Below are 25,499 nucleotides of genomic sequence, written 5' to 3'. Positions count from 1 at the left end.
ATGAGCAGCCAGTGTTGGCCGGATGTAGATGACTATAGTTTGAACAAACGGTTTTAATTTGAAAGTGCCGACCGGAAGCTGTCACATTAAACGCGGTGAGCTTGACGCTGATTAAGTGAACGTTGCTCTGCTGGCTGCATGCGAGAAATCTGTTCACTGAACCAACGTTTTATTAACCAGACAAGACGCTGTTAACACCAACACTGATGGAGTGAGAGAGGAGCTGTACTCGGAACTACACTGACTGCTTTATTCCTCTCAGGAGCCTCTCTGTTTCTCTTATCTGGAGAAAGGACAGACTTTGTGTCAGCTGGGAAAGGAGAGGACACCGGGACACCGGGACACCGCAGCAAACATGTACGTCGGTTCATTTAAAAAGCTCTCCTAATGTCTAACTAGCTACGGTGTTTATCCCGTTTATCTTCTCTGGCTTAGTCACCGTTAACCTCCTGTGTGTGGTTGGTTAGGGGGCTTATAGCTGTTAGGTTAGCCCGGGACATCTTCCCTGTCTCGGTTAGTGGTTGTCTCTCTAGCAGCCTCTCTGCTGCTGCAGTCCCGTCCTCTGTCCTCCTCTCTGTGGATAAACCAGAGAGACAAACCCGACAAACAGATCTGTTAATGCTGCAGGTCTGGAAGCTTTGAGCTGCAGCTTCCGTTCAGCGGTGGCAATGAGATGTCACCTTGTGGGTTTGATTCTATCTTCTGTTCTTCCAACAAAACATAAAGTCACAGTGAGAGGGAGCAAAGCACACACACACAGAACTGCTTTGCATTCACATAAACCTGCTGTTTGGCCGAAAATATATATATATATATATATATACCAAGAAGTATGTGTCGTGTAGTGTTCACTGGGTTAGAAATGGAAAAGTGTGTTTGTGCATGAGATGTGGTTAAGGACAGTGTCCAAGTTTGCATGACCAAAGCTTCAGAGGACAGACTGGGAGCATTAGTGCAGTGTGGAGCTATAGACATGATGTTGTTGTGTCTTTGCATATGGAAATGAGAGATTCAGATAACAATAAGGTTGCTGTTATGTGTGTGTTTGTGGACCATTTTAGTAGAGTTGGGATAAACTATTTTATCACTGAATTAAGTCATTTATAGTTGTTATCATGTACAAGATGTTATTGTCTACTGTTTCTAAATTTGCCCATTTTTGTGTTATTATTAAGTGTTATATGGTAGATGGACTGTATTTTTTAGAACAAAGCTCACTCACAAAAGCTTGCATTTAACTGCATTTCTTAGAAGTCACATCAGTTAACACTGCAATCGTACTCGGGCAGCTTGGCGGAGGTCTGCGCTCTCCGAGTTCCATTTCTAGTTGTCAAAATGAAAATCAATATAGTTGGGTCACAATTATCTAAAAAGGACCATATTTGATTTACCAACATTTGACAGATGTCCCTTTCCATGGAAAACAAATATTAGGCAGACTCTCATAACTACTTTAAATAGCCTTATTTTTCCTCCATCATCAAATTCATCAAATAAGAAATAGCACTATATAAACATTAGAATTTAAAACAATATGTATACTAAAAGAAAATATAAATATGTAGGGATGTAACATCTGGAATGTGGCCTTTCCCTTACACTTTAGATTTGCCTTACAATTTAATTATGTTGTGTGCAGTTTACATTCAGGGGGCTGATGAAATAGAACACTGATGGTGATTTACATTAGGTGACTATTATAAACCTTTAAATGATTTATCAATTAAAAGAAATGCCAAAAATGATTGTTCCCACTCTCTCAAATGTGAGGATTTGCTGCTTTTTTTTTCCATTTCAAATAATTGTAAATGGAATATTTTGGATTGTTGGTCAGATCAAATAAGCAAACAGAATACATCACTTTGGGCTCTGGTATCTTGTGATGGGGATTCGTCATAAACTCTGACATATTTAGACTAAATTAATCATTTCATTTTGCACCCCCCCACCACCTATGTTATGATACCCGACAAGCTATCTGTCTCCAGATGGAGTGACAGCATTCTTGGCATAGCTTTGAAATACAGCACATACTCCAGTAGTAGCACTCTGCCTGCAGAAACAAACACACACACACACACACACACACACACACACACACACACACACACACACACACACACACACACACACAGTCACACACACAGTCCTGTTTGATTCTGTTCCAAATGTTGCTGTAATAGGTGACAAAAACAAACTCGGCTGAGGCTGACTGTGGGAATGCCCCTTCGAAAACCACATGCACGCTCCCTCTGTGTTGCTCTCTCTGAGCCAAGTGAACAGTAAATCCATTGTGCCGTCGCATGGTTCTCACCACTAGAAGACCTAATTCAGCTAATAATAAGGTCTGAGCTAACAAGCTGTATGAAACGGATACGGAGCAGAGGGCAGACACTGTACTCACTCATGTGATTCTCATTTCAATCAACATTTATTGAATTCAACCATAAAGCAAGATGGAACTTTATGGATTGTGGTGCTCATTTTCAACCTTATCTGTGTGCTTGTTTGACATGCTTATTGCACGTTACACATTCAGAGGCCTGTATTACGAAGCAGGATTTACGGTTATCGAGTTATCTTCAGGGTTACGAAGGTGGTTCCCTTCTTATCAGGGTAGATCGCCATGGTAACTTATGCTGAACACATAACCTGCTCCGGAGCGACTCGTATAAAAGCAGCGCCTGCTGACCAATCAGAGCTCAGTGCGCAGATTGTATGGTAATATTACACAAATATGAAGAAGTTTAAGTCATAATCCAGACTACATGCAACACAGTTTAAACTGACAAATGGAGAAAGGACAGTTGGCTGTATGCTGGGGGTGTTTACCGCTTTGAATTATGTTTTTATATTTCTTTTTTTACTTGATCTCGAGTCTGTTTCACACCGCCGGAGACGGGGACGCAGCTGAAAGAAGGCTGAAATAGTCACACAGGCCTTATACAGTATGTGTCAAAGGACATAAACAAGTGTGGTCTATTCATCTATTACACTTCTGAAAGATATTTATAAAATCACTGTCCCATTTAGATGACTTTATCTGACTTTTGAGTGTTCCATTAAATTAATAAGTCTGTTAATTTATGCATTCACACACATCGGCATTCTTTTGCCAGCCTTCCTACTTGTAGTCTGGATTATGTATTTAACGTCTTCGTATTTGTTCAATATAGTTCGCTCTTCCTTTGTAAAATGTGCCTCTCTACCTGTCTGTCTGCAAGTCTGTAGACGTGTCCATGTCTGTGATTGGTTATATGCTGCAAACACCGCCCAGTTCATGTGAACGCGCTCGTAGCCAGACTGAGAAACCCTGGGTTGATTTACCGATGTGATAACCAGCGTCGTAGCACCGTTTAGCGTGATCTTGGTTGTTAGGGTTAGTGAAGCCAGATAACGAGAAGATAAGATGGTTATGTTGAACTCGCTTTGTAGTACAGTCCTCAGGTGTCAAATCTGGAAAATGTTTGGCAAGATAGATATGATAGATATAACATAATCATGGATGCTTGTCATCTTTGTACTCTGCTCAAAGGCACATTGCTTTCATAGTGGTTCAGAGCTGGTGATGCAGTCATAGGATGTGCAGACTGCAGCTGTTTTTGCTTCAAAGTCAAACAAATGAACTTTTCAAACCCTCACAGTTCCATCTGGTGAAGACAATGATCGAAACAGAAACTGAGAATGAAAAGTAAGGATCGCAGTCGGTCTAAGATGACTCATTTACTGAGAACTCTTCAATGTTGTACTCGATTAGTGTATTAATAGGAGGTACTAATACTGTATATACTGTATACATACTATGTAGAAAGAAGCATACAGTTTGGATGACAAATGAAATGTGTAGACAACGTAAACTAGGGCTGCACAGTGTATCGTTTCAGCATCAACATCGTGCTGTGCGCATGCGCAATAGTCCCATCCAATACCTATAGAGTACTCATTCGATACCTGTCATGTGAATAGAAGTTGTGTCCGTGTGTGCGTCCCACTGGCTAGCTCACAGAAGTACCATTCCGACCATTTCTCTCTCCCAAAAATTCCTGTTCCGTTCCATCTAAAAAGTAGAAGAAAAAACGTATTCTTGCCAACATAACTACATCACTATGTCAACGAACACTTGAGCAACATGAACGGGGCAGCTGTAGCTGAACCGCAAGGTTGGCGGTTCGTTCCCCGGCTCCTGCTGTCTGCTTGTCGCAGTGTCCTTGAGTCCACTGAACACAAAGTTGCTCCCGGGTGCTTTACATCAGCCCACTGCTCCTAAATGCTTAGGATGGATTATCCCCATTTCACTGATTCTCATGTCTCGCTCCTATATGACAGCAAACTTGTCACCTTGCCTTTGAGTCTGGCTTGTCTTTCTTCTTCTGCATTATGTTCATGTTGTTCCAGCTGATAGTAAAGAGGAAAGAGTATCCAGTGAAAACTGAGAGTGGCAGTTTGAAGCGTGTGTGTGTATGTACATGTGTTGGCGGACAATAAACCTGCTCTGAGGCCCAAAGAGCAACCTGCCTTTACCCAGCATACATTCTGTTTTTTTAGACAGCCTTAGCCCTCTGTCCCTCACTTACACATGGTCCTTTGAAGTTAATGATTTCCTCTGCTGGAGTAGACTTCCTCGAAAAGCTGGACAAACCGCCAATTAACACACACAAACTCTCAAACACAGGCATAGAAACACTTATATAGACATGCACACACACACACACACACACACACACACACGTGCCAGTCTGGACTATTAAAGTTCTAATGGGAGTAAATGACTTTGACTCTTCAGACTGACAGTGTTATGAAGCCTGGAGCATTTTTTTAGTCGTGGGGGTGTAAAATAAAGGAGGAACCTTTAGGACTATGTTGGTTGTAGGTGCAAGTAACCAAGCAGTTCTAGCATCACTTCTAAACCTGCACAATAACACTGTAGAGTATGCAAAGAATTTCACTTTTGTGCAGCTTTTGCTGACAGATATGTCAAAGGAGATCTTGTAGAACCTGCTACATGTTGAAATATACACTCATGTGTCAGTTTATTACCTCCGCCAAGGCCAAGGGTCATGAAGGAGGTTATGTTTTCACCGCCGCTGGTTTGTTTGTTTGTTTGTTTGGCGATCCGGATAATTTTTTTACATTAAACTCTATGAAATTACAGTTGAGTTCGACCAAAGCACACTTGGTGATTGTTGGAAAGAGTAACGACGACGTTTTATTTTGTTTCTGTCCAGTTTGAATGAAGTGTTTTAGGATGCTCCGCTACGTACAGCTGATCTCAACATAAACAAAAATAAAATACACGTGGATGATGGCGCAAGCTGAACGGAGAAGGGGGGGGGGGGGGGGAGGCAATCGTACTCGGGCAGCTTGGCGAAGGTCTGCGCTCTCCGAGTGCCCGTTCTAGTTAGAGGTGTTTCTAATATTTTGCACACTGTATTTATATCAATCAGGGAATATTAAAAACAACATTCAGTATGATGCAATACAATTCAACATCATCGCAAACTGCATCACCTCTCTAAACATATTTGACACAATCTGAACATTATAACATGAAGGGAAGATTTATCACAGTGTTGTTGAATTAGACTGTATTTGTTTTAGCTGTATGTAACACATACAATATGTTATCTAGAAGTCTAAGAACTACAACCTTTCAATAACATTTAACCCAGTTTTGAAAGACACTTAGATATCTCATCGGCTTTTAAATCACCAAAACTCTGCTTCTGCACAAGCCTCTGCTTGGTGGAGTGATGGTGGCGTTGCTAGAGAGTGGAACACATAAGTCTGTGGATTGAGTGAGGCAGAGCAGCTCTTCTCATAAAATTCTGACCAGTGGTTTTCAAAATTGAATGCACGTAAACGTAAGCTTTCAAGCTTTGGATTTTGTCAGGTAGTTTTGGGAGGTATTGTTGAACTAACCATCTAGCCATTATTATTATCATGTCAATTATATTCTATTATTTTTATAGTCGTTATTGGTCTTGTCATTGTTGCTGTGCATCTCTGTGTGTGTCTCTCTCTCTCTCTCTCCCTCCCTCCCTCCCTCCCTCCCTCCCTCCCTCCCTCAACCGGTCGAGGCAGATAGCCACCCTCTCAGAGCCATGTTCTGCTCAAGGTTTCTTCCTTTTTAAAGGGGAGTTTTTCCTTGCCACTGTCACCCAGATGCTTGCTCGTGGGGGAATGTTGGGTCTCTGAAAATTAAAGAGTACAGTCTAAACCTGCTCTATATGAAAAGTGTGATTTGGCGCTATATAGATAAAAATTGACTTGACTTCTCTTGAGGCAGCCAAGTCAGGCAACACATAAAGAGAAAATATTAAAACTTCTCTATACGATATCCAGAGCATTAATATAGCAGCAAACAACTAAACATATGGAGGAGTAATGTCTACCTGAGCAGAGAATGAAGTCTCTCTCCATCTGTGTGTGTTGTAATCCAAGCTCCTCTGTGCTTTGTTGACATAGCAGGGCCGGCCGCGCGTGCCTTTTAGTGCATGTTAGTGCATCTGAGCGTGCACCACTGGCTAGCTCACGGCTGTCGCTCTGCAATGCTCTGAAACGGCGGTTACAGCTGATAATGCCGTCTCGACCGACAGCGTCATTGCGGAAGCATGGCACCCCCCCCAAGGTTAACACTGTTAGTTCTGTCAGCACTATTGCCGTTGTTTGCACTGTTAGCGCTGTTAGCTGTGAGCCGGCAACTCAGCTGTCGCTATGTTGAGAGCCGTGCAGAGGCAATAGAAATGCTCCCAGTCTCCCATTTACCACCTTTAAGAGATAAATTGAAGGATATCAGAAGTCTGGCCATTCATTATTTTAGAACTAGTCAGCACTTGAGATATTCTTTATGGATGATTTGAGAGAAGCATTTTGATAAAATAGATAGAATGTTATGTATTAGTATATTTAATAGCAGTGGTCAACATTGGGGTGAAACGTGAATTATTTTTGTCTGTGGTCAAACCCATTGGAATAGTCATCAGCTGTAAGCACACATGGGCGGAACCTTAAGAAAACACACTGAAGTTGGATCATTGTTATTATCAAACCTCAAGAGTGCTACCTGACATGACCTCTGACTCAGCCGGACACACACATAGCGAGCGCGTCCATGCAGTGGCGTCCTGTACAGAGTGACTCATGCAGGTTCTTTTCACTAATGACAGAGCTGTTGCAGTAATCATATATTGCACAGACTGAAAGAGCTGTTTAGCCCTTTGCTGACCTCCTATCTTTAAACGTGAGTGCGTCTGGGATTGAGGGAAGTTTGCTCATTGGTGTGTTGGTTGCTGTTATTTTCAGTACTGGTCCTGGGCAGCTGTTAACTGTTGAAACTACCTTACTTATTCCTTTCCCTGGAAGGCATTTGCTTTGAAAAGCAGTTACAGGAAATGTTGAGTTTGCATTTACCACAAATTTGCATCACACAAGCTCTGCTCATTCTCTCTCATTCTCCTGCTTCAGCATTACTCATTCCTTATGATGCTTGTTAATTAATAGTGTTATCAGTGATCTCTTTGTCATCACCTAAAGCAGACTGCCTGAAGTTAAGCCCAGGAAAAACCCTGCTCATCTTGTTGGATCATTTATTCCTGTTCATCTCATCTGCCCTGCCCATTCTCTTCTTCTTTGCCATTGCCCTGTCTGATTTAAGAACTTTTTTTGACCTGATACGTTTGTCACAGTGATTGCCTCTCTCTCTCTCTCTCTCTGTGTGTGTGTGTGTTCTCCTCTCCGCCTCTGGTGGTTCAGGTGAGAGAGATTATAAAAGGATTACGAGGCCTTTTGCCTGCTGGACCAAAGCCAATGCAACAGATAGGGAGAGAATAACATACAGTATTTACACGAATCCTTATGCAACAAATGCATAAGTGGATGAACCTTGTTCCACCAATGTCACCATTGTTCTGCATGTGTATTATAGATCATGAAATTATGAGTTTTCAAGGTTTATTAAATCCCAACCTATCAAATGGTTGTTTGAACTCTTTGAGGGCGGACTAAACAACTCTGGAAAATTATCACAGCGTCATTTTCTTCTCGTCAGTGCTTGTGAGTTGAATGGTAGACTACCCAGTAGACACTACAATGTATTCTACCTGCAATGTGTTCTCTTACATGTGTGAGATTGGTTGGATGATGTCGTGCTGAAGCAGAGCTACGACCAACTTTTGTGTTGCGGTATTATTTTTTTTAACTTTTTTTTTTGCTGGGGTTCTCTGAGGTGGCACCTCCGCTGCACCAACAGAGGTCTGATGAACTATACTAAGCATTAGAGGTATCTGTAACACTGGAGCTGATCCTTGGGCAGGTGAATCCGATGCTCAGTTTGAAAAAAGTGGTGGTAACGAAGAGTGCATACAAAGCAAAGAGGGCAGCGCTGAGGCCAAAAACACTGAGAGCTGCATAGAGTGAAGAAGCATCACTTTGGCTCAAGTGTATTTAATGGCTCTAAACACATTAAATACACATTTTACAGCTAAACAGTACACTACAAGATGTTTCTGAAAACATTTGAGGAGAGAAATAGGCGTAACAGAATATTGATTCATATTTGATCAGCGCTGCCTAGTTTGATTGAAGTTAGAAGCACCGGAGGACACAGAGGAACAGGATTTCTTTCAGATTCATATTTAATAATTAATAATTTCACGATTAAATATTTGAATCGATTGACATCCCTAATACATACTGATACATGCATGGAATTTAACCCATCCTTAGGAGCAGTGGGCTGCTGTAAAGCGCCCGGGGAACTTGGGGTTCAGTGTCTCGCTCAAGGACACTTCGACATGCACACATTAAGAGCTGGGGTTCATACCGCCAACCTTGCGGTTAATGGACGACCCAATCTACCCACTGAGCCACAGCCACCCCGGAACAGTTAAACATATTCATTGGCTGAAAAACAAACATCGTCTTCACTATGGAGGAGAATGCAGGTAGAGCAGCATTTCCGGTAGGGCGATACGCCGATGATCCACCTCTTTGCCCATTTTTGAATTAGCCTGGGGTTAGCCAAGATGGGGACGGCCAGAGCAACCCACTTTTACTGTAGTTTCACAAGTGCTCTTCAGAAACCTACGGGTGACGTCACGGAGATGTCCATGTGTCCGCATTTCTCACCGCCGTTCTAGCAACAACTTTTCATTTAGAAGAAGATCGGGAGGCGGAGACTTTTCGATTGTGTGGTGTCGCGAGACTACACAGATATACACCGTTAACCAATCAATTATAAGTGATTGAAGTTGAATGAGATCAGTCATCTACGTACACAGCCCTGCCTGCATAACTGTAGCAGCAGAAACCTGCAGATGTACTAAATATGTTGATGATGATGATGATAATAATAATAATAATAATAATAATAATAATAATAGCTTGCATTTTTATAGTGCCCTTCAGGGAACCAAAGGATGCTTTACACACATGGCTGCGAGCATTCCTTAGGACTCTAGTCTTGTGAACATTTTGGAACCCATTCTCAGTGGTTACCTCAGTGTTGGTCTGAGACTTGTGTAACATTATCAACAGGTTGTGGTCACAGATTAAACCATCAATGCAGCATCTGCTCTGTGTGTCTATACCTGCCCATTCTGCAGCTTAACCTTCCATCAAGGGTTAACCCAATGACACAGTTTCCCTGCGTGCGCAGCCTGCTCACTGGCCGCAGCACCGTGGAGTCACAGACACCCAGGTACAATCAGCAGCGCTCTCCTAAAGCAGGGATTCTTCAACTACCTTGTGTCATTTGAGAGATTGATGCAAAGATTCTGATCTTTTTGAAACATTCAGGTTTAATAACACGTTTAATATTCAATATAGGAAGTAAAACTGCCACATTTGATGCATTGCCAACCTAACTGGAAGACATAACTGAAATCTTCCAATTTATTTATTAATCTAGAGGTTATATTTCCAGTATGGTTATGGTGTGACTCTGAAGTATATTAGACTGGCTACAAACTAGTAATTAGCCTGCTGCACTCCAGTGACAGTTAAGCTGCTTATTGGCCAGCTGGAGATTAACCAGAAAGTCCCCACTTCACAGGGGTCCACACACACACACACACACACTCACTCACTCACTCACTCACTCAGAGAGCCAGTCATGTGATGCTTAGTGAAGTAGGAACAGTCTGTCAGCTCATTAAGTTCATTCTACTTCAGCAGAATGAAACATTATTAAAATGATTTGTGTTCATCAACTAGTACAGTTCAGTTCAGGGTTTGTCCCTGAAAATCTAAAAGCTACAAGTCACCTAAAAGTCAGGCTGTATGAGATAGAGTGTAAAGTGTTACTGGAGAACATGAGCTAACGGAGATGACCTTTCCCAACATTAGTATTGAGTGTTGAATTTGCTTTTGTTAAAGCAAAATCAACACATCTTGCTGTTGCTTCACCATAAACGCCTCCCAGCAAAGAAAATAGTAATACACTTACTTGGCGCAAATAAGTGGTCAGAAATTGGTTCATGCACCGAGTTCAGTTGACTTTCTAGAATTTTTTGAAAAACATGATATGATTGGTGCCATCAAATGAAACTCGTGAGCTGGGAAGTCGTGTACACGATATGCTTGGCGTTCAAGTGGTTAAGTCGTGAGAACACCGCTGCTAAGCAACGGCAATATTAACGTTACTGTCGGCGTCTAGAAGCCACAGAGGCTAACAATTTATACCACTTTCATACCAATGACCAGGGTTGGACCAGGGTTAACCTACCCTGGTCCAACCCCCAATCCTTCTTTTGTCAATTGAAACCAAGCCAGTCCACCCGGGTTGAACGCTGGTCAGGACTATTCAGATACAACCTGGGTCACACCCGGGAGCAATGCATACCAATTAGCTCAGGTGTTAGAAATGGGCGGGGGGGTTTCACCTCTGGAGGATTACAGAGAGAGGGAATGATGGTGACATCATCAATTTGAGCAAAAACATAAAATGTCACAGAATGATGCATGTTTTTGGGATACAGTGTAAATATAGTACACACAGCATTTTTAGCTTCATAAAATGTTTAACTATGTTGTATGTCTGGAGCTGTAATGTATGCAAAAACATACAGATTTACAGGATCTATTCATCGACATTAACCTTTTTTCCTCTGTCTATCTACAGCACCCATTTATCATATATCAGACTACATTGTGCCATACAATATGATAATATATGCTATATTTAATGGATTAGACACCTCTGAAGACTGAAATGTATATTTCACTCACTCTACCATCCCAGCAAAGATTTACTACATATAGTAGACCTACTAGCGTTGTTCAGCTGGACACATGTCCAGCTGAACAATCCGGATGCCTCTCTCATTGCTACATAGCAACTGTTGAATAATGTAAGAGATTGTCCAACCATATTAAAATGACTTTATATTTAATTTTTTGCTAATTACTTGATAATGTAATGAACCAGGGCTGGGTTTGTTACTTTATAACAGAGAGAATAGATGACATGCAAAGGTATAATGACAGAGGAGTAAGATGAGGCCGTTGGGAATATCAACATTTTCCTCAGACCTATTATAAAATTACGAAAATAAACAATACACAGCAAAAATTAAAATATATTAACTTATTATGCACTAAAAAAAATAACCTTCATAAGTTGCGCCATTCAAGTCAACATGAAAAAACACGTCACAAGTCGTGAACTTTCCACTTCAGAGGTCGTGAATACGACATGAGGGGGCGTTCATATGGGCCCAACTCATGAACACGATAAACACAACCCCATTTGAAGGTACCAGTAATTATTTTGATCAATCACACCTGTGTTGCCCCTGCTATGATATACATGGCTGCTGTTGCAAGGGCCTATTATAGTACAGTATGATAAGGAAATATGTATCATCACAGGTACCCCCTTAACTTATGGGTTAAGACATAGATCATGAACCGCGCCGTCCATGGTTTGAATCTGGTTGTGGACCTTTGTTGCTCATCTCTCTCCTCATTGTCACTATTATCACTCTCTATCAAAGGCAAAAAAAAATGCCTGTGTGCCTTACAATGGAAAATGATGCTTGGACAAGCAACACAAATGTCAGACTTTAGCTTTATTGTTTGTACAATTTGCTTTCCAGTTTGCACTTGCAAACAAGAGAAAAGGTTTTAAGGATGAGATGAACCAATGAGCAACTATTAGGGTATTTGGTTAGCTAGTCACAGTTCGGGGCGTGTATGAATTGTTTGGTTCATTTGAAATAAGTTATGAAGCTGATTGTGTATTTTTTTCACGTAGAGTTTGGCTCCCATTTATTGCCACACTAGAAACCAAGGCCTATGGAAGGAGGCTGGGACACGGGCGGACATGGGTCTTGAGGTATGGGGTAAAACACATGCGCAGTGTAACTGAAGCAGCGGTCGTGCGTCGTAAGTGCAGAGCAGATTTTACTTCGCATGTGTTGTACCCCAAAAATATGACGCGTTGATGAAGCGTGACCCAGCCTCCTTCTCAGGATGAAGTGCAGAGTGCGGCTGTCAGTCAGTTTAGGAAATGGCGAGTGGACACGATAAAGTACGGTTAGAGGATCCACCAGCATCGTTACGCTCTGCTGTATGGGAGCATTAAGGATTTAGTGTTTCCTATGAAAATGATTGAAAAAAGTGGTGGATAAAACGGCGACTATGTGTGAGCACTGTGCAACACGCGTGGTTTATGCTAGCGGCAATACTTCCAATATGATGAACCATTTATGAAGACATCACCCCGGTGTGTCCGTTGATAGCGCAAGGAGGAGAGAGTCGGGTAGGAAAGAACAACTCCTTCTCCCCGCAGCATTTAAACAGCATTCAGATTCAGACAGAGCAAAAATCACAACTAAAGCATTGGGGAGGTTTATAGTGAAAGATATGCAGCCTTATACAGTCGTGGAGGACGCTGGATTTCAGCATATGATTAACGTATCGTTACTTGAGCCGCGCTCTAATATTCCCTCTCGCCGACACTTAAGCAACACAATAATTCCCGAACAGCCACGACTAGGAATTGTCAAAGAATTGTCCAACATAGCCTGCGTAGCTCTTACTACAGACGGACGGACATCCAGGGCTACTGAGAGTTACTGAACTGTGACTGGCTGCCCACCACATCACTTCAGAGTGGGAGATAAAAAGTTACGTTTTGCAGACGCGTCACCTTTATGAGAGCCACACAGTGAGCATCTCTCTGAAGCACTGACACAAGCAGTGACAGACTGGAAACTGGAGAGGGGCAACAGCACAATCCCTGTAACGTGTTTTATATTTATTAATTATTTTTAAAGAACACAATGGCACAGAAATCCAACCGTATTACTTTCCAAATACTGCATTTTTTTTAGTGGAAAAACTAATCTTTCAATTAAGATTTGACAATGAAGAAGTGTTTATGTTCGCCTTAATTTTGTTAAGGCAAACATTTGTTAACCTATTTTTGCCAACTCAGGTCAATAAAGAGCAGGACAAAAGCCCCTAACATTTACTTAATCTCTGATATGGTAACACCCTGGACTGGCTCCAACACAGCATGTGCTTGGCCTGAAAGTAACACTAGGTTACTACAATAGGTAGTTATCTCATAGACCTGCTGTGGCTAGTTGTGGTTGCTTAGCTATGATTGGACAATAGCTGTTCAGCGGAGGGGTTTAGCAAATGTTAAATATATCGGTCTTATTTGATGACTTCTGGTTGTGTTTATTTGCATATTTGCAATATTTGCACTATCTGTATATATCATGTTTATTTTTGTTTAAAGCTTATTTTGTATATTGTATATTCTTAAAATTTCAATTTTTTTTATTATACTGTTTGACTTGCACCAACATAACCAAAGCAAATTCCTAGTGTAAATCTCTTACACCTGGCAATAAACACAATTCTGATTCTGTTTGATAGTGCCAGACTTTCTATATTAGTATGTTAAGGTGTAGGTTGTAACAGCTGCAGGAGATCAGCAACACAGATTGGACCAGAGGTTTTTCAGACCAGGGCACCAGTGTCTAAGTGTGAAATTCTAAAAGTATGAAGCAGCACATTGTGGAGCTCTGTTAACATTCCCTGGATAAGGTTATTTTTAACCAAGGAATGGGAAACAGGTCACACAGACAACCAGATAGAAAGGCTTTAACACTGTTCTTGATTCTCTGCTGGTCCCAGCCAAGAAATAGTTTGGCTCATAACCCCCTGCAAAAAGAAGAATTGTTCTTTTCACATTTATTTTTAAAAATGTCAAACCATTGCTTTAAATGAGAACTTTTACGGAGATGATGCTGAATTAATATACTGCTGAATTAATATACTGGTGAGTCTTAGGATGTGAAACTAGAATGGCACTCGGAGAGCGCAGACCTCCGCAAAGGTGCCTGACTTTAAAAACAGATCACAGCTCACGGCTGGCGGTACCGTGAGGTGGTCGGCTAGTTATTAACACGGTGTGTTTCCGTGTAACGTATCGGCGGATGCCTCTCTCATTCAGGAGCCTTGTTATGTCTGTATAACGTTACACTACGTTGTCTCTCATCCCGTCATCTACCGCTTTTTTCTTTCTCACCGCCGCACCTCGAAGTCTTGCCACACATCCATACACACATATCTCTCTGCTCTCAGAAGGAGGAAAAAGGCGGGGTCATGCGGCATCAACGCGACATCAGTTACACTGCTCATGTGTTATACCCTGTGGTCTTAATGCTCAGGCTGATCGGAATTCTTAAAAATATTTCGGATCATGATCCGGCTCGCCACCAAAATCTAATGGATTGTTCATTGTGCCACACTCCACCCCTCCAAAAAATGTCATTCAAATCCATCACGAACTTTTGGAGTAATATTGCTAACAGACAAACAAACTAACCTTTTTTGCTGAGTTTATATTGTAATAATGTTCTCATAATGTAAAAACATATTACATTATGAACAAAACTGTCATTACGTTATGCACTCTAGGTTTAATTACATTATGTGCTGATTATTACATTATGAGCTTTTATTATGTTATGCGCAGTTATTACGTAATGAGTTGCTACAATTTATCAGTAATTTAATACGAGAGAAAAAGTTGGATTGGAGCAGTTTTAGAACGTCTTTTGTGGCTTTGGAGGAGTTTTATCAAGTTTGAGAAAGGTTTGTCTTGAGAGGAAATGTTTAAAGAAAGCCTGCATAACAAACCGGTGCATGGACTTTAAAAGATGTGGGCCTTTACCAAGCAGTAAGGGTCTAACAAACTGATTATTCAAAATGCTTTATGGGAAGTGTAGGATCCAGTGTTTTTAGAGCTAGGCCCATATTATGAACTAAAAGTCTGGACATCTTGGCCTCTGCTGCATCAACCAATACTAATTTGTTGGTGCACTTTTCTAAATATACCTTTTACTGAACAGGTTACAGGAAGAGGTGTGCGTGTGCGTGTGCGCGTGCGCGTGCGCGCGTGCGTGTGTGTGTTGCCATTGGTATGGACAGTGGGTCCATGTTTTTTTCTTATTCTCACGCTGTGCCAGCCTCCATGAATCTTCACTGAAGTTTTCTGGATTCTTCTGTTTATGAAATCCTCCCTTACTGCTGCAATTTGGTCTCTCTTTCTCTCTCTCTCTCTCTCTCTCTCTCTCGCTCTCTCTCTCTCTCTCTCTCTCTCTCTCTCTCTCTCTCTCTCTCTCTCTCTCTCTCTCTCGCTCTCGCTCTCGCTCTCTCTCTCTCTCACTGACTGTTGCCAGCATGTACTGTAGTGTAGATATCAAAATTTCAACATTTGTGTGTACATCCATTAACATGTAATAACTGTTGAAGCCAAGGTAAACAAAAGGCTGCTTTCTGCTGCCAATGTTTTAAAGAAAACATCACAGTCTGTGATGTTTGTACATAACCAGGCAAGAAATGCAGCATCATCATATAAATCACTATCTGACCTCATCCTACAGGGACATTAAGTGATCCTAAGAAAATAAAGGTAGGGTGTAGTTGAATGTTTTTCGGTTTCATAATGTGTCGTGCAGAGATAAGCATGTTTTTTCTCTTACTCTTGAAAGACTGAGATAATGAGAAAAACTACATTTAAACAGCCTCACCAAAGGACTGTGCCAGTGGTTTTACATCCAGTCCATCATTCAACATTCGACCACAATGTTAAACAATTTTTAGACTGGTAAATTTAATTTTGTGTTGGTCAGTAAACTATGAAATATTAACTTGCAGAAACTTGAAAGTTGCTTCCAAAGACAATCCCTCTAAGTCATCACTGAATAAATGTATTTATTTATTGATCTTTGATCAGGAAACTTTTGAGTGCGCCACTGCGGTACACGTAAGGCTCAAGATTTTAAAAGTTGAAAGTGGCAGAAAAGCATCGCATCAAATAGCTACTATACAGTATGTTGTCAGAATAAACAAACCCAGGTACAGTGACAAACAATAAGCAAATATGGCAGTTAGGAAAGAGGACAATGTGAATTTGGTTGTTTCTTTGATTCAAAATACTGCTGGACTTTTAGGAGTTGGAGAGACCTTGAACGCACCAGCAGAGGGAGGTCTCTCAGCACAGCTCACCACATGATGACACTGTCCAACTTGGACAAGAACGCACTGTCACTGCAAATAATATTTCACCACTGTGATAGACTGGCTATGTGCAGTAACTTCTGAGTCTCTGTAAATTGATTTTTCTATACGGAAATGACCTAAAACTAGTGGCTGCCTGATAGGTAGGAAATTGATTTTGTGGGTGGATTTATTAGAATTATGTGTGGTCACCAAACAATAGGTGCAACATTTTATGGACTATCCTGGTAACTGTTCTCCCAAGTTTTGACCCCCTACTGCTGCAGTCTCATAACTTTGACTACTTTGTTGAGGGCTGCTGTATGTATAATGTCCATTTTTGACAACAAATTGCATGTTTAAAATTTTCATCTGGCACACCTTCATCTTGGGCCAGCTTCTGTAATTTTTTACATGTAGGAAGTCGTACGTAAAGTGCATCATTTCCTCACCTTGTACGGAAATTCTGATCAGGTATATCTGAGTTACAATATGATGAAATGATAAATGCATTTTATAAAAGAGGAATGGACAAGAAGAAACCTTGTAATTAAAAATGTGATTCTTGTTGTGAGTCAGTCTTGATGCCAGGAGTTTAAAGGATAGGCTCACATTTTCACAAGTCTTGAAGCAATACTCGGGTACCCACATATTTATTGAAATAGTTTTTGCTTGCTGCAATCATTCCTCTTCATACTGGCAATTAAGAGATACCTTCCTGATGTGCTTCCAATGTAATGTTAATGTTAATATGAGGCCTCAGCAGTGTATACAAACAAAATCCTGTGTACTTAGTGAGAGTTAGTTAAAGGTACCCTGTAGAGTTTCTGACATCCAGTACACTATGGAGCAGCTTTTTATCAGTGGGCCCCCGCTCTTGTTTGTCTCGTGCACGAGGACGCACGTGAACGATGACGCCATACACAGCCCTGCTAGTGGTTTCATACTATCCCACGGCTCGACAGGTTGCGGTAATGCGCCAAGAAACGTAGCAATGCATCCACAGAGTCAGGAAAGAAGAAGACTGCAAGCTAGTAAACATGGATGTAAAAAATGCTGGAATTAAAATACTTATTTATGAGGAAGGAAATGTAAAAACAACTTTTGTTTATAAGAAAACTCCACAGGAGCACTTTTTAAATTCTGGAGCATTTTTTACACGTAAAGAAATTTAACACAGCTTTAAGATCCACAACAATGGAAAAAGTGAAAGAAGAACAAAATTTGTGGTGGAGGAAGTTGTAGAAAAATACAAAGGGGAAACGAGCCTACCTGGTTTAGAAATATGACGAGAATGTAAAGAATGTGGCTTCATCTCAGCAAAGTGTGTGTGGATGACTAGGGTCACGGTGCTCGCCAGTGGATGAAAGCCAACCCCAGATTAATTCTCATTTTGGAAAGAGCTTTGCCCTTGCCGTTTCGCCTCGCTATATTTGCTTTTTTTTTTTCGTCCACCATTTTCGTAGCTTCCTCTTAGATGCGTGCTTACGACCTGGCACCTGGTCGCTACGTTTTAATAGAGAGGTTGATGTCCAGAAACGTCCCGAACACAGCAAAATAAGAAAATGCAGGCAGCAGAGGGCTGCAGGGTCTCTGCAGATACAGACACCGCCACACACTTCTAGTGGGTCATAAGTGATGATTGAGAGGGATTATTTTGGTAATCTATCAGTGGCGGCCGGCCAATAGAGGGCCACGGGGCCTGGCCCCACCCACCTTGAGCCACCAAAAAAAAAAAAAAAAAAAAAAAAAAATTATAAAATTATTAATTCTAAAAATTGTCAATATGTGTGTTTTTGACCTATGGAATATACCCATAATATTTGTAAAATAGGATAACTGCGCCAAATATCTGCTTTCCTCCTTGAACTCTCTGCTAGTGCACCTCTCAGCTGCTCTGCTGCACGTGCACTTTCTGGGGCCAAATGGATTTGGCCCAAGGAAGGCGGGTCTAATAAGCAGTACAGCCAATCACTGATTAAAGATATATGATTACAAGCATGAATGACATACAATTCATCCAATCAGCGCCGTAAAAAAGACTTCCGGGAGGGCCAAACTGATTTGGCCCATGGTGTGCGCGCGCACGTTCACGTGTGTCTCTCTCTGTCATGTCAGTTCTCGTGTGATCTTGTCTTCTCGTCTCTCGCTTCTCTCCACTTCTCTTCTCTCACAGCCCATTTTAACGGCATGACAATGGAACAGCCAAGCACTAGTAGCGCTACTCTTGCAAGACTCAACCCTAACTCGATCAAATCTCTCCTCCAAGACCCGTTTGAGTAGTAATGCGTTTTTGATACCTTTTTTTGCATTGAATCGTACTAGGATGTTTGTTGAAATTGATTGGCCCTACCCAAAAAAAAATCCACCAGCCGCCACTGTAATCTATACATTGTTTCTTACTCATCGTGCCTTATAATGTGATGCATTTCCTTTTGACAAAGCATGTTGGGGTGAAGTATTGGACAGTGAGGGATCAATCTTGAATGTTAACCATTAGACTGAGGTTATCACTGAAGGTGAAGAGTTTCCACAAAGAAACACTGTCACGTTTCATGAAGTTTTCAGACCTGCCAATTGATGTCTGGACTCTGGCCTGGCCACTCCTGAGCATTGTTTTGAAGTCCTTCCTGTGTAGCTTTGGCATTATGTCGTGGGTTGAGGACTTACTGTACAAAGCAACTGCTCAGATCAAAAATTCTCTTACACACTGCAGCAGTTTTACTCCAGGATTTCTCATTGTTTTTTGCTGCTTTCATTGAACCCTCTACCACAACAAGGGCCTGCTGCAAAGAAACATCTCCGCAGCATGATGCTGCCACTATCAGGCTTCATGGTGGGGATGGGGTGTTTTCTGATCATGTGCTGTGTTTGAGTAAACCCGTGTAAAAAGCTCAATTTTGGCTTCAACGCTAGCCAAGATATCGCTTCAGTTTGTTTTTTTACTGCAGCAGTGAATGATGAATCAGCGGGCAGCAGCTGCTGTATACACAGTGCCTCTAGTCTTAATGTCCAAATCTGTGTAGTCTGTTGATCGCTATCAAAAAAAAAACCCTAATGACATCATTGTGTGTGGGTCTTAGTGTGAGATGGAGAGATAACCCTAGAACATGTTATTTGTGTGTGTGTCAGATGATTCCATTGTGTGAGTGCAGGTTAAATAGCAGCTTCTCTCCTGCTCTTCACAGATAAACACTGAGCTGTCACTCCTGTCCACAGAAGGCTGTCTTACACACCACGGGTGTCTTTTTGTCCATGGAGATGGGGGGGTAATGATTCATGCATTCTAGAAGAAAATCCTACAAATAGCAAACATTTTAAAATAGGAAAATGTAGTAGAAAAATGTGTTGAAGTGCTAAATCTATCTACCGCTTTCACTCTATTAGTGGTTTCAGCACTCAAAGTACAAGATGTTTTTACCACTACTGAACAGCTTGCCATGAAAGTTGTTGAGCATGTTCTTGCTGACATGATTACACCTTACAATATTATGATGAGGGAGTCCCATAACATCTAGAGGGCACTGGTAGGGCTCAAGGCCGTTAGCAGGTGTCGAGACTGAAAACAGCACTGAAAAAAAGCAAGGGGCTACGTCGGTGTGGGCGTGCTGATAAGTCTGAGTGATGGATGAGAGATGAGACAGCTAAGTGGGGGTTGTTAAGCGTGATGTAAATCACAGCCTCAGGTGGTATATTGCTTTTATAAAAGAGTTACTACACATACCTGGCAGGGTTTCATAAAATGAACACACAGCAACAAGAAATGCAATAATTTATTGATAACAAATAATTTATTCTTCCGCCAACCAATGTAGTTCTTCAGCGACATAGCAGAATGGTTGCCAAGTAAGGCACAGAAAAAAAGTGGAAAGCATGCTTTAAGATTGGGGTGATGATTAACATTCATCTGGATATCACCATTTTAAATGTGCAATTGTTGAAGTAGTGTTAAATCATGTTGGCACTCTTCTTTGCTGGTACAGGGGTGTTTGTCTCTGGACATGATGTAAAAGAAAACGTGATTTATCAGACCAGGCCACCTTCTTCCATTGCTCCGTGGTCCAGTTCTGATGCTCACGTGCCCATTGTAGGCGCTTTTGGTGGTGGACACGGGTCAGCATGGGCACCCTGACTGTTCTGCGGCTATGCAGCCCCATACGCAACAAACTGCGATGCACTGTGTGTTCTGACACCTTTCTATCAGAACCAGCATTAACTCTTTCAGCAGTTTGAGCTCCAGTAGCTCTTCTATTGGATCGGACAACACGGGCCAGCCTTCGCTCCCCACGTGCATCAATGAGCCTTGGCCGCCCATGACCCTGTTGCCGGTTCACCGGTTTTCCCTCCTCGGACCACTTTTGGTAGGTCCTGACCACTGCAGACTGGGAACATCCCACAAGAGCTGCAGTTCTGGAGATGCTCTGACCCAGTCGTCTAGACATCACTATTTGGTCTTTGTCAAAGTCGCTCACATCCTTACGCTGGCCCATTTTTTCTGCTTCCAACACAAAGTTCAAAGTTCAAAATGTTCACTTGCTGTCTAATATATCCCCCCCACTGCCAGGCGCCAATGTAACGAGATAATCAATGTTATTCACTTTACCTATCGGTGGTCTTAATGTTATGGCTGATAAACTGTGGCTCAGAGGTAGAGCAAGTCGTCCACCAATCGGAAGGACGGCGGTTCGATCCCCGGCTCCTCCAGTCCACATATCGACGTGTCCTTGAGCAAGACACTTAACCCCAAATTGCTCCTGAAGGCTGAGCCATCGGTGTGTGAATGAGTATTTAGATTAGATCCTGATGGGCAGGTTGGCACCTTGCATGGCAGCCTCTGTCATTAGTGTATGAATGTGTGTGTGAATGGGTGAATGTTGGCGTAGTGTAAAGCACTTTGAGTGGTCAGTAGACTATTTAAATGCAAGACCATTTACTATATATATATATACTATATATATATATATACAGCTCTGGAAAAAATTAAGAGACCACTTCAAAATTATCAGTTTCTCTGGTTTTACTATTTATTGGTATGTGTTTGAGTAAAATGAACATTTTTGTTTTATTCTATAAACTACTGACAACATTTCTCCCAAATTTCAAATACAAATATTGTCATTTAGAGCATTTATTTGCAGAAAATGACAACTTGTCAAAATAACAAAAAAGATGCAGTGTTTTCAGATCTCGAATAATGCAAAGAAAACAAGTTCATATTAATTTTTAAACAACATAATACTAATGTTTTAACTTAGGAAGAGTTCAGAAATCAATATTTGGTGGAATAACCTTGAGATTTACAATCACAGCTTTCATGCGTCTTGGCATGCTCTCCACCAGTCTTTCACATTGCTGTTGGGTGACTTTATGCCACTCCTGGAGCAAAAATTCAAGCAGCTGGGCTTTGTTTGAGGGCTTGTGACCATCCATCTTCCTCATGATCACATTCCAGAGGTTTTCAATGGGATTCAGGTCTGGAGATTGGGCTGGCCAGGACAGAGTCCTGATCTGGTGGTCCTTCATCCACACCTTCACTGACCTAACTGTGTGGCATGGAGCATTGTCCTGCTGGAAAAAACACTCCTCAGAGTTGGGGAACACTTAATTTTTCCAGAGCTGTATATTGCTCACCATTTGCAGCAGATGACCAGACCATAGAACAATAGTTAAGGTGGCATAAAACTAATCTTTGAATGATCTGACATAGAAGGGGACGACCCACAAAAGAAGCACATTTCCTGGCGATACCAACTGCTCTTCCCATCTTTGAAACAATGTTATAGAGCGCAATCAAGCATCAATCCAAGGAGTTTTGCACTCTCAACTTGTTGAATTAAAGAATTACATCATTTTAAATCAAGTTTAGTGCTACTACATAATCGTTGCATTGTTACCAGCACCGTACTTTTTGTCTTGGAGCAAATATGATAAAAGAAAAATATATTTTTTATATAAGTTACCAACAAAAAAATGCAAATAACCCTGCAGTGATGCCTTACAATGAATTATGTTGGAAAAATGGATATTGATACTGTGGTGGGAGGATGTTGGGTAAAGGGTTATGCTGTGTGTGGTCTGAAACAGTATGCTCAACAGGGAGAAGGAGGGGCAGGAAACTGGTGATGTCAGTAGGGAAGAAGAGGAGGGAGGACTGCCTTGCATTTTACTTTTTCCTCCTCCTCCCTCTTCCCCCTCCTCCCCCTCCTCTTCTTATCAGTGTGTGAGAGAGAGAGAGAGGATCAGTAGGTTAGTGGACGAAGGATTAAGAACTGTGACAGTGGATATGGGGGAAGAGAAAAAGAGAAATAGACCGGGATAGAGAGAAAAGGGAAACAGATGTCTAAACGAGTGAGTGGGTGAAAGAGAAAGGAAAGTAAGAGATTGGAAAGTACACCAACTAAGAGTCCACTTGGAGTGAGGACTGACCGGTTGTTTCTGGAATTGGGTGGACCCCCTCGCTAGAAAGACTGGACATCAACCACCACAGCTACCATGTACAGCGGATATGGAGGTATGAACCAGTGCGGTGCAGCTTAGCGAGACCAGCTCATCTCTAATCATTAACTCTCTGTTTGTCAGGATGAGCTTAGAGTTGCTGGTTAACAGGTTTGTAACTTATTATGAGTTGATAGCTGGAGAGTTCACTCCAAATACCAACAAAAACAAAACTAAACCTATGACTTGTTTAGGGCGAGATTTGTTCGTCATAGTCATATTATTCATTGGAGGGCCTCCTTCATTACTTGATTAAAACAAGTGTTTCTCCTACTAATGAATAGATACCTTGGGTCACTCCGCCTTAAAGGACCATGCCACTGTGCCACTATCACGATATATTGTATAAAGTATAATCAGGGCTGGGTTTCGATACCTATACTACTACTACTAGTTCCATTTTGGATATGGTTTGTAGAATATCCAGATTTAAACTGAGTTTAAAGGAGGTTCATATTTTTTCATGTGTGTCTTGGAATAATACTGACATGCCCATGATATGTACGATACACTGATACAGTTTTTGGTTGTTTTGACTGTTCCTCCTGTCCAAACAAACTCGTCAAATACCAACGCTTGGTCGGTGCCCCTCGGGCTTTCAACTAACTCCAATGTAAACCCATCCGTGGCATTATTAGACGGTCGGAGCAACTCGTAGTGTAATGAACGAGAAAGTCCGCCTAGGGCGGGTGGGAGCTTAAACGTTAGATGGGTCAAGCAAAAATAGGACTTTCACCCAGGAGACCGCTGATTGAGAAACCAAGTCAACGTTGACTTATTTTACCATAGTTTTGTTACATAACTTACATACTTAACTAATGCCAGTTACGTAACTAGTCTCTCTCCGCCAGGGAGGGCCCCCTGCTCCCGGTGTGACTGTCAACCGGGGCGGACAGTGTCCTCAGTGTGCCCAAACCACGTTGTGCCGCCAGATCGGGGCTCGGCCCTCGTAAAAAGCGCCAGGGGTCTGCGGCGATGTCGGCAACCCACCCAACCTGTCTTGAAACGCGGACCAAGGAGTCTAACGCACGCGCGGGTCAGAGGGTGCAAGCAAAAGCCCGTGGCGCAATGAAAGTGAGGGCCGGTGCGCCGACTGAGGTGGGATCCCGGCCCACGGGGGCGGGCGCACCACCGTAAAGTGGTATCGGTGCCGTTGTATCGGAGCCGTTTTGCGAGTACGAGTACATGAGCACAGTATCGGACCCGATACTGGTATTGGTATCGGTGCATCCCTAATTGTTGTGTAAGTAAACCAAAAAACTAAGTAAACCTACGTTGTAATTTTGAAAAGAGACTGTACGTATGTAACGAGTGGAAACTGACACGCCATCCCTGACAAGTCCAAAACTGGCGGTAGAGGGCTACCTAGAGCGTCATAGTATGAAGCATAGGGCCACTTACCAAGCGTCCTGTACTGAGTGGTTTCTATTATCCTGCTAACGACCCCACAGAGGTTAAATTCCTGGGTTACCCTGCCATTTAGCCAGAACTGAAGAAGCTTCTTTGATGAGAAGTGAAACGTCTTCAAGAATCTAAACCAAGTCTAGTTGCTGCTGATTTAACCCTTACTCGGATACCATGACCTGGATGACTGAGAACCTTCACAAACATATATATATTTATAATTTGAATATTAATTATTTTTCAAAAAAGCGCAGCGGCCGCGTGTGCCGCTGTCTCAGTCCAAAACTCAAACTGTATTGAAAAAGATATGTAATCATTTCCAAAACTCACAACATGTTTTTATCTAACAAAATAACCTTCTTCAATCCATGTTTGGTGGTATTTAGCCTTTCAAAAACAACATTTAAAAACTGTTTGCTCTCTCACTTGCCCCGTTCACACAAACGGAGGCTTGCACCTGTAATTAACAGGAACACTGGATTCTTGTTTTTCAGCGCACACACAGAACAGATAGCGGACAGTGAGGAGATATTGCTGAATTTAACAAAAAGTGTATTGTATTAGAATCACAGATTCTGCCTTTAAATAGACATATGTCTTATCATTAAATAGGAAGACCTAGTAATGTGTTAATGGTTTGTGAGCAAACATCTGTATGTCTATGTAAACAGGACGTCACTGCAGCATCACGTGCTGAACATAACTTCCATAGAACAGGTTTTAAGGGGGAAAGTGATACATTAAATACATTTTATTTATATCTGCATACATGGACACATATGTATGTGTCTGAGTATAGAGGGATTATATCTGATTATGCAGTGTAATGACCATTTTTAATTAAGTCTAATGTTGTGAAATAAGAATTTGTTATTTTGCAAATTGTAATTGTATTTAATACAATCTAGGCATATGGTATCTGCATAAAATCTGCAATGATGTTGGCTAATTAAGGTTATTGTTGACACTTGCCGTAGTAGGAGCGGAGCCTGCATGCTATAATTCTTCTGATATAAAAGTTTACATTATGATTAAACAGCATTCAGATCAAGTAAGACGTGTTGACCATATTCCATATTACC

General features: G+C 41.7%; 1 protein-coding gene across 2 annotated transcripts in view; it reads left to right on the top strand.

Moving 5' to 3' along the window:
- The first annotated feature begins 223 nt into the window (after positions 1-223).
- The window catches only part of ripor1 (RHO family interacting cell polarization regulator 1), a 67,976-nt gene continuing 42,700 nt past the window's right edge, over positions 224-25,499 (top strand). Inside the window, exon 1 of one of the 2 annotated variants that reach the window (XM_074631608.1) lies at positions 224-357. Coding sequence is in view for 1 of the 2 variants with exons in the window: in XM_074631607.1 (XP_074487708.1) it covers positions 23,011-23,029 (19 nt within the window). In the remaining variant the exon portion in view is untranslated. Of the gene's footprint in view, positions 358-22,752; positions 23,030-25,499 lie in introns of those variants that run through there. The other variant, XM_074631607.1, reaches the window with a different exon arrangement.

Source organism: Sebastes fasciatus, chromosome 4 (assembly GCF_043250625.1).
Source record: "Sebastes fasciatus isolate fSebFas1 chromosome 4, fSebFas1.pri, whole genome shotgun sequence".
Taxonomy (NCBI): Eukaryota; Metazoa; Chordata; class Actinopteri; order Perciformes; family Sebastidae; genus Sebastes; species Sebastes fasciatus.
This window is presented reverse-complemented; position numbering and strand designations above follow the sequence as displayed.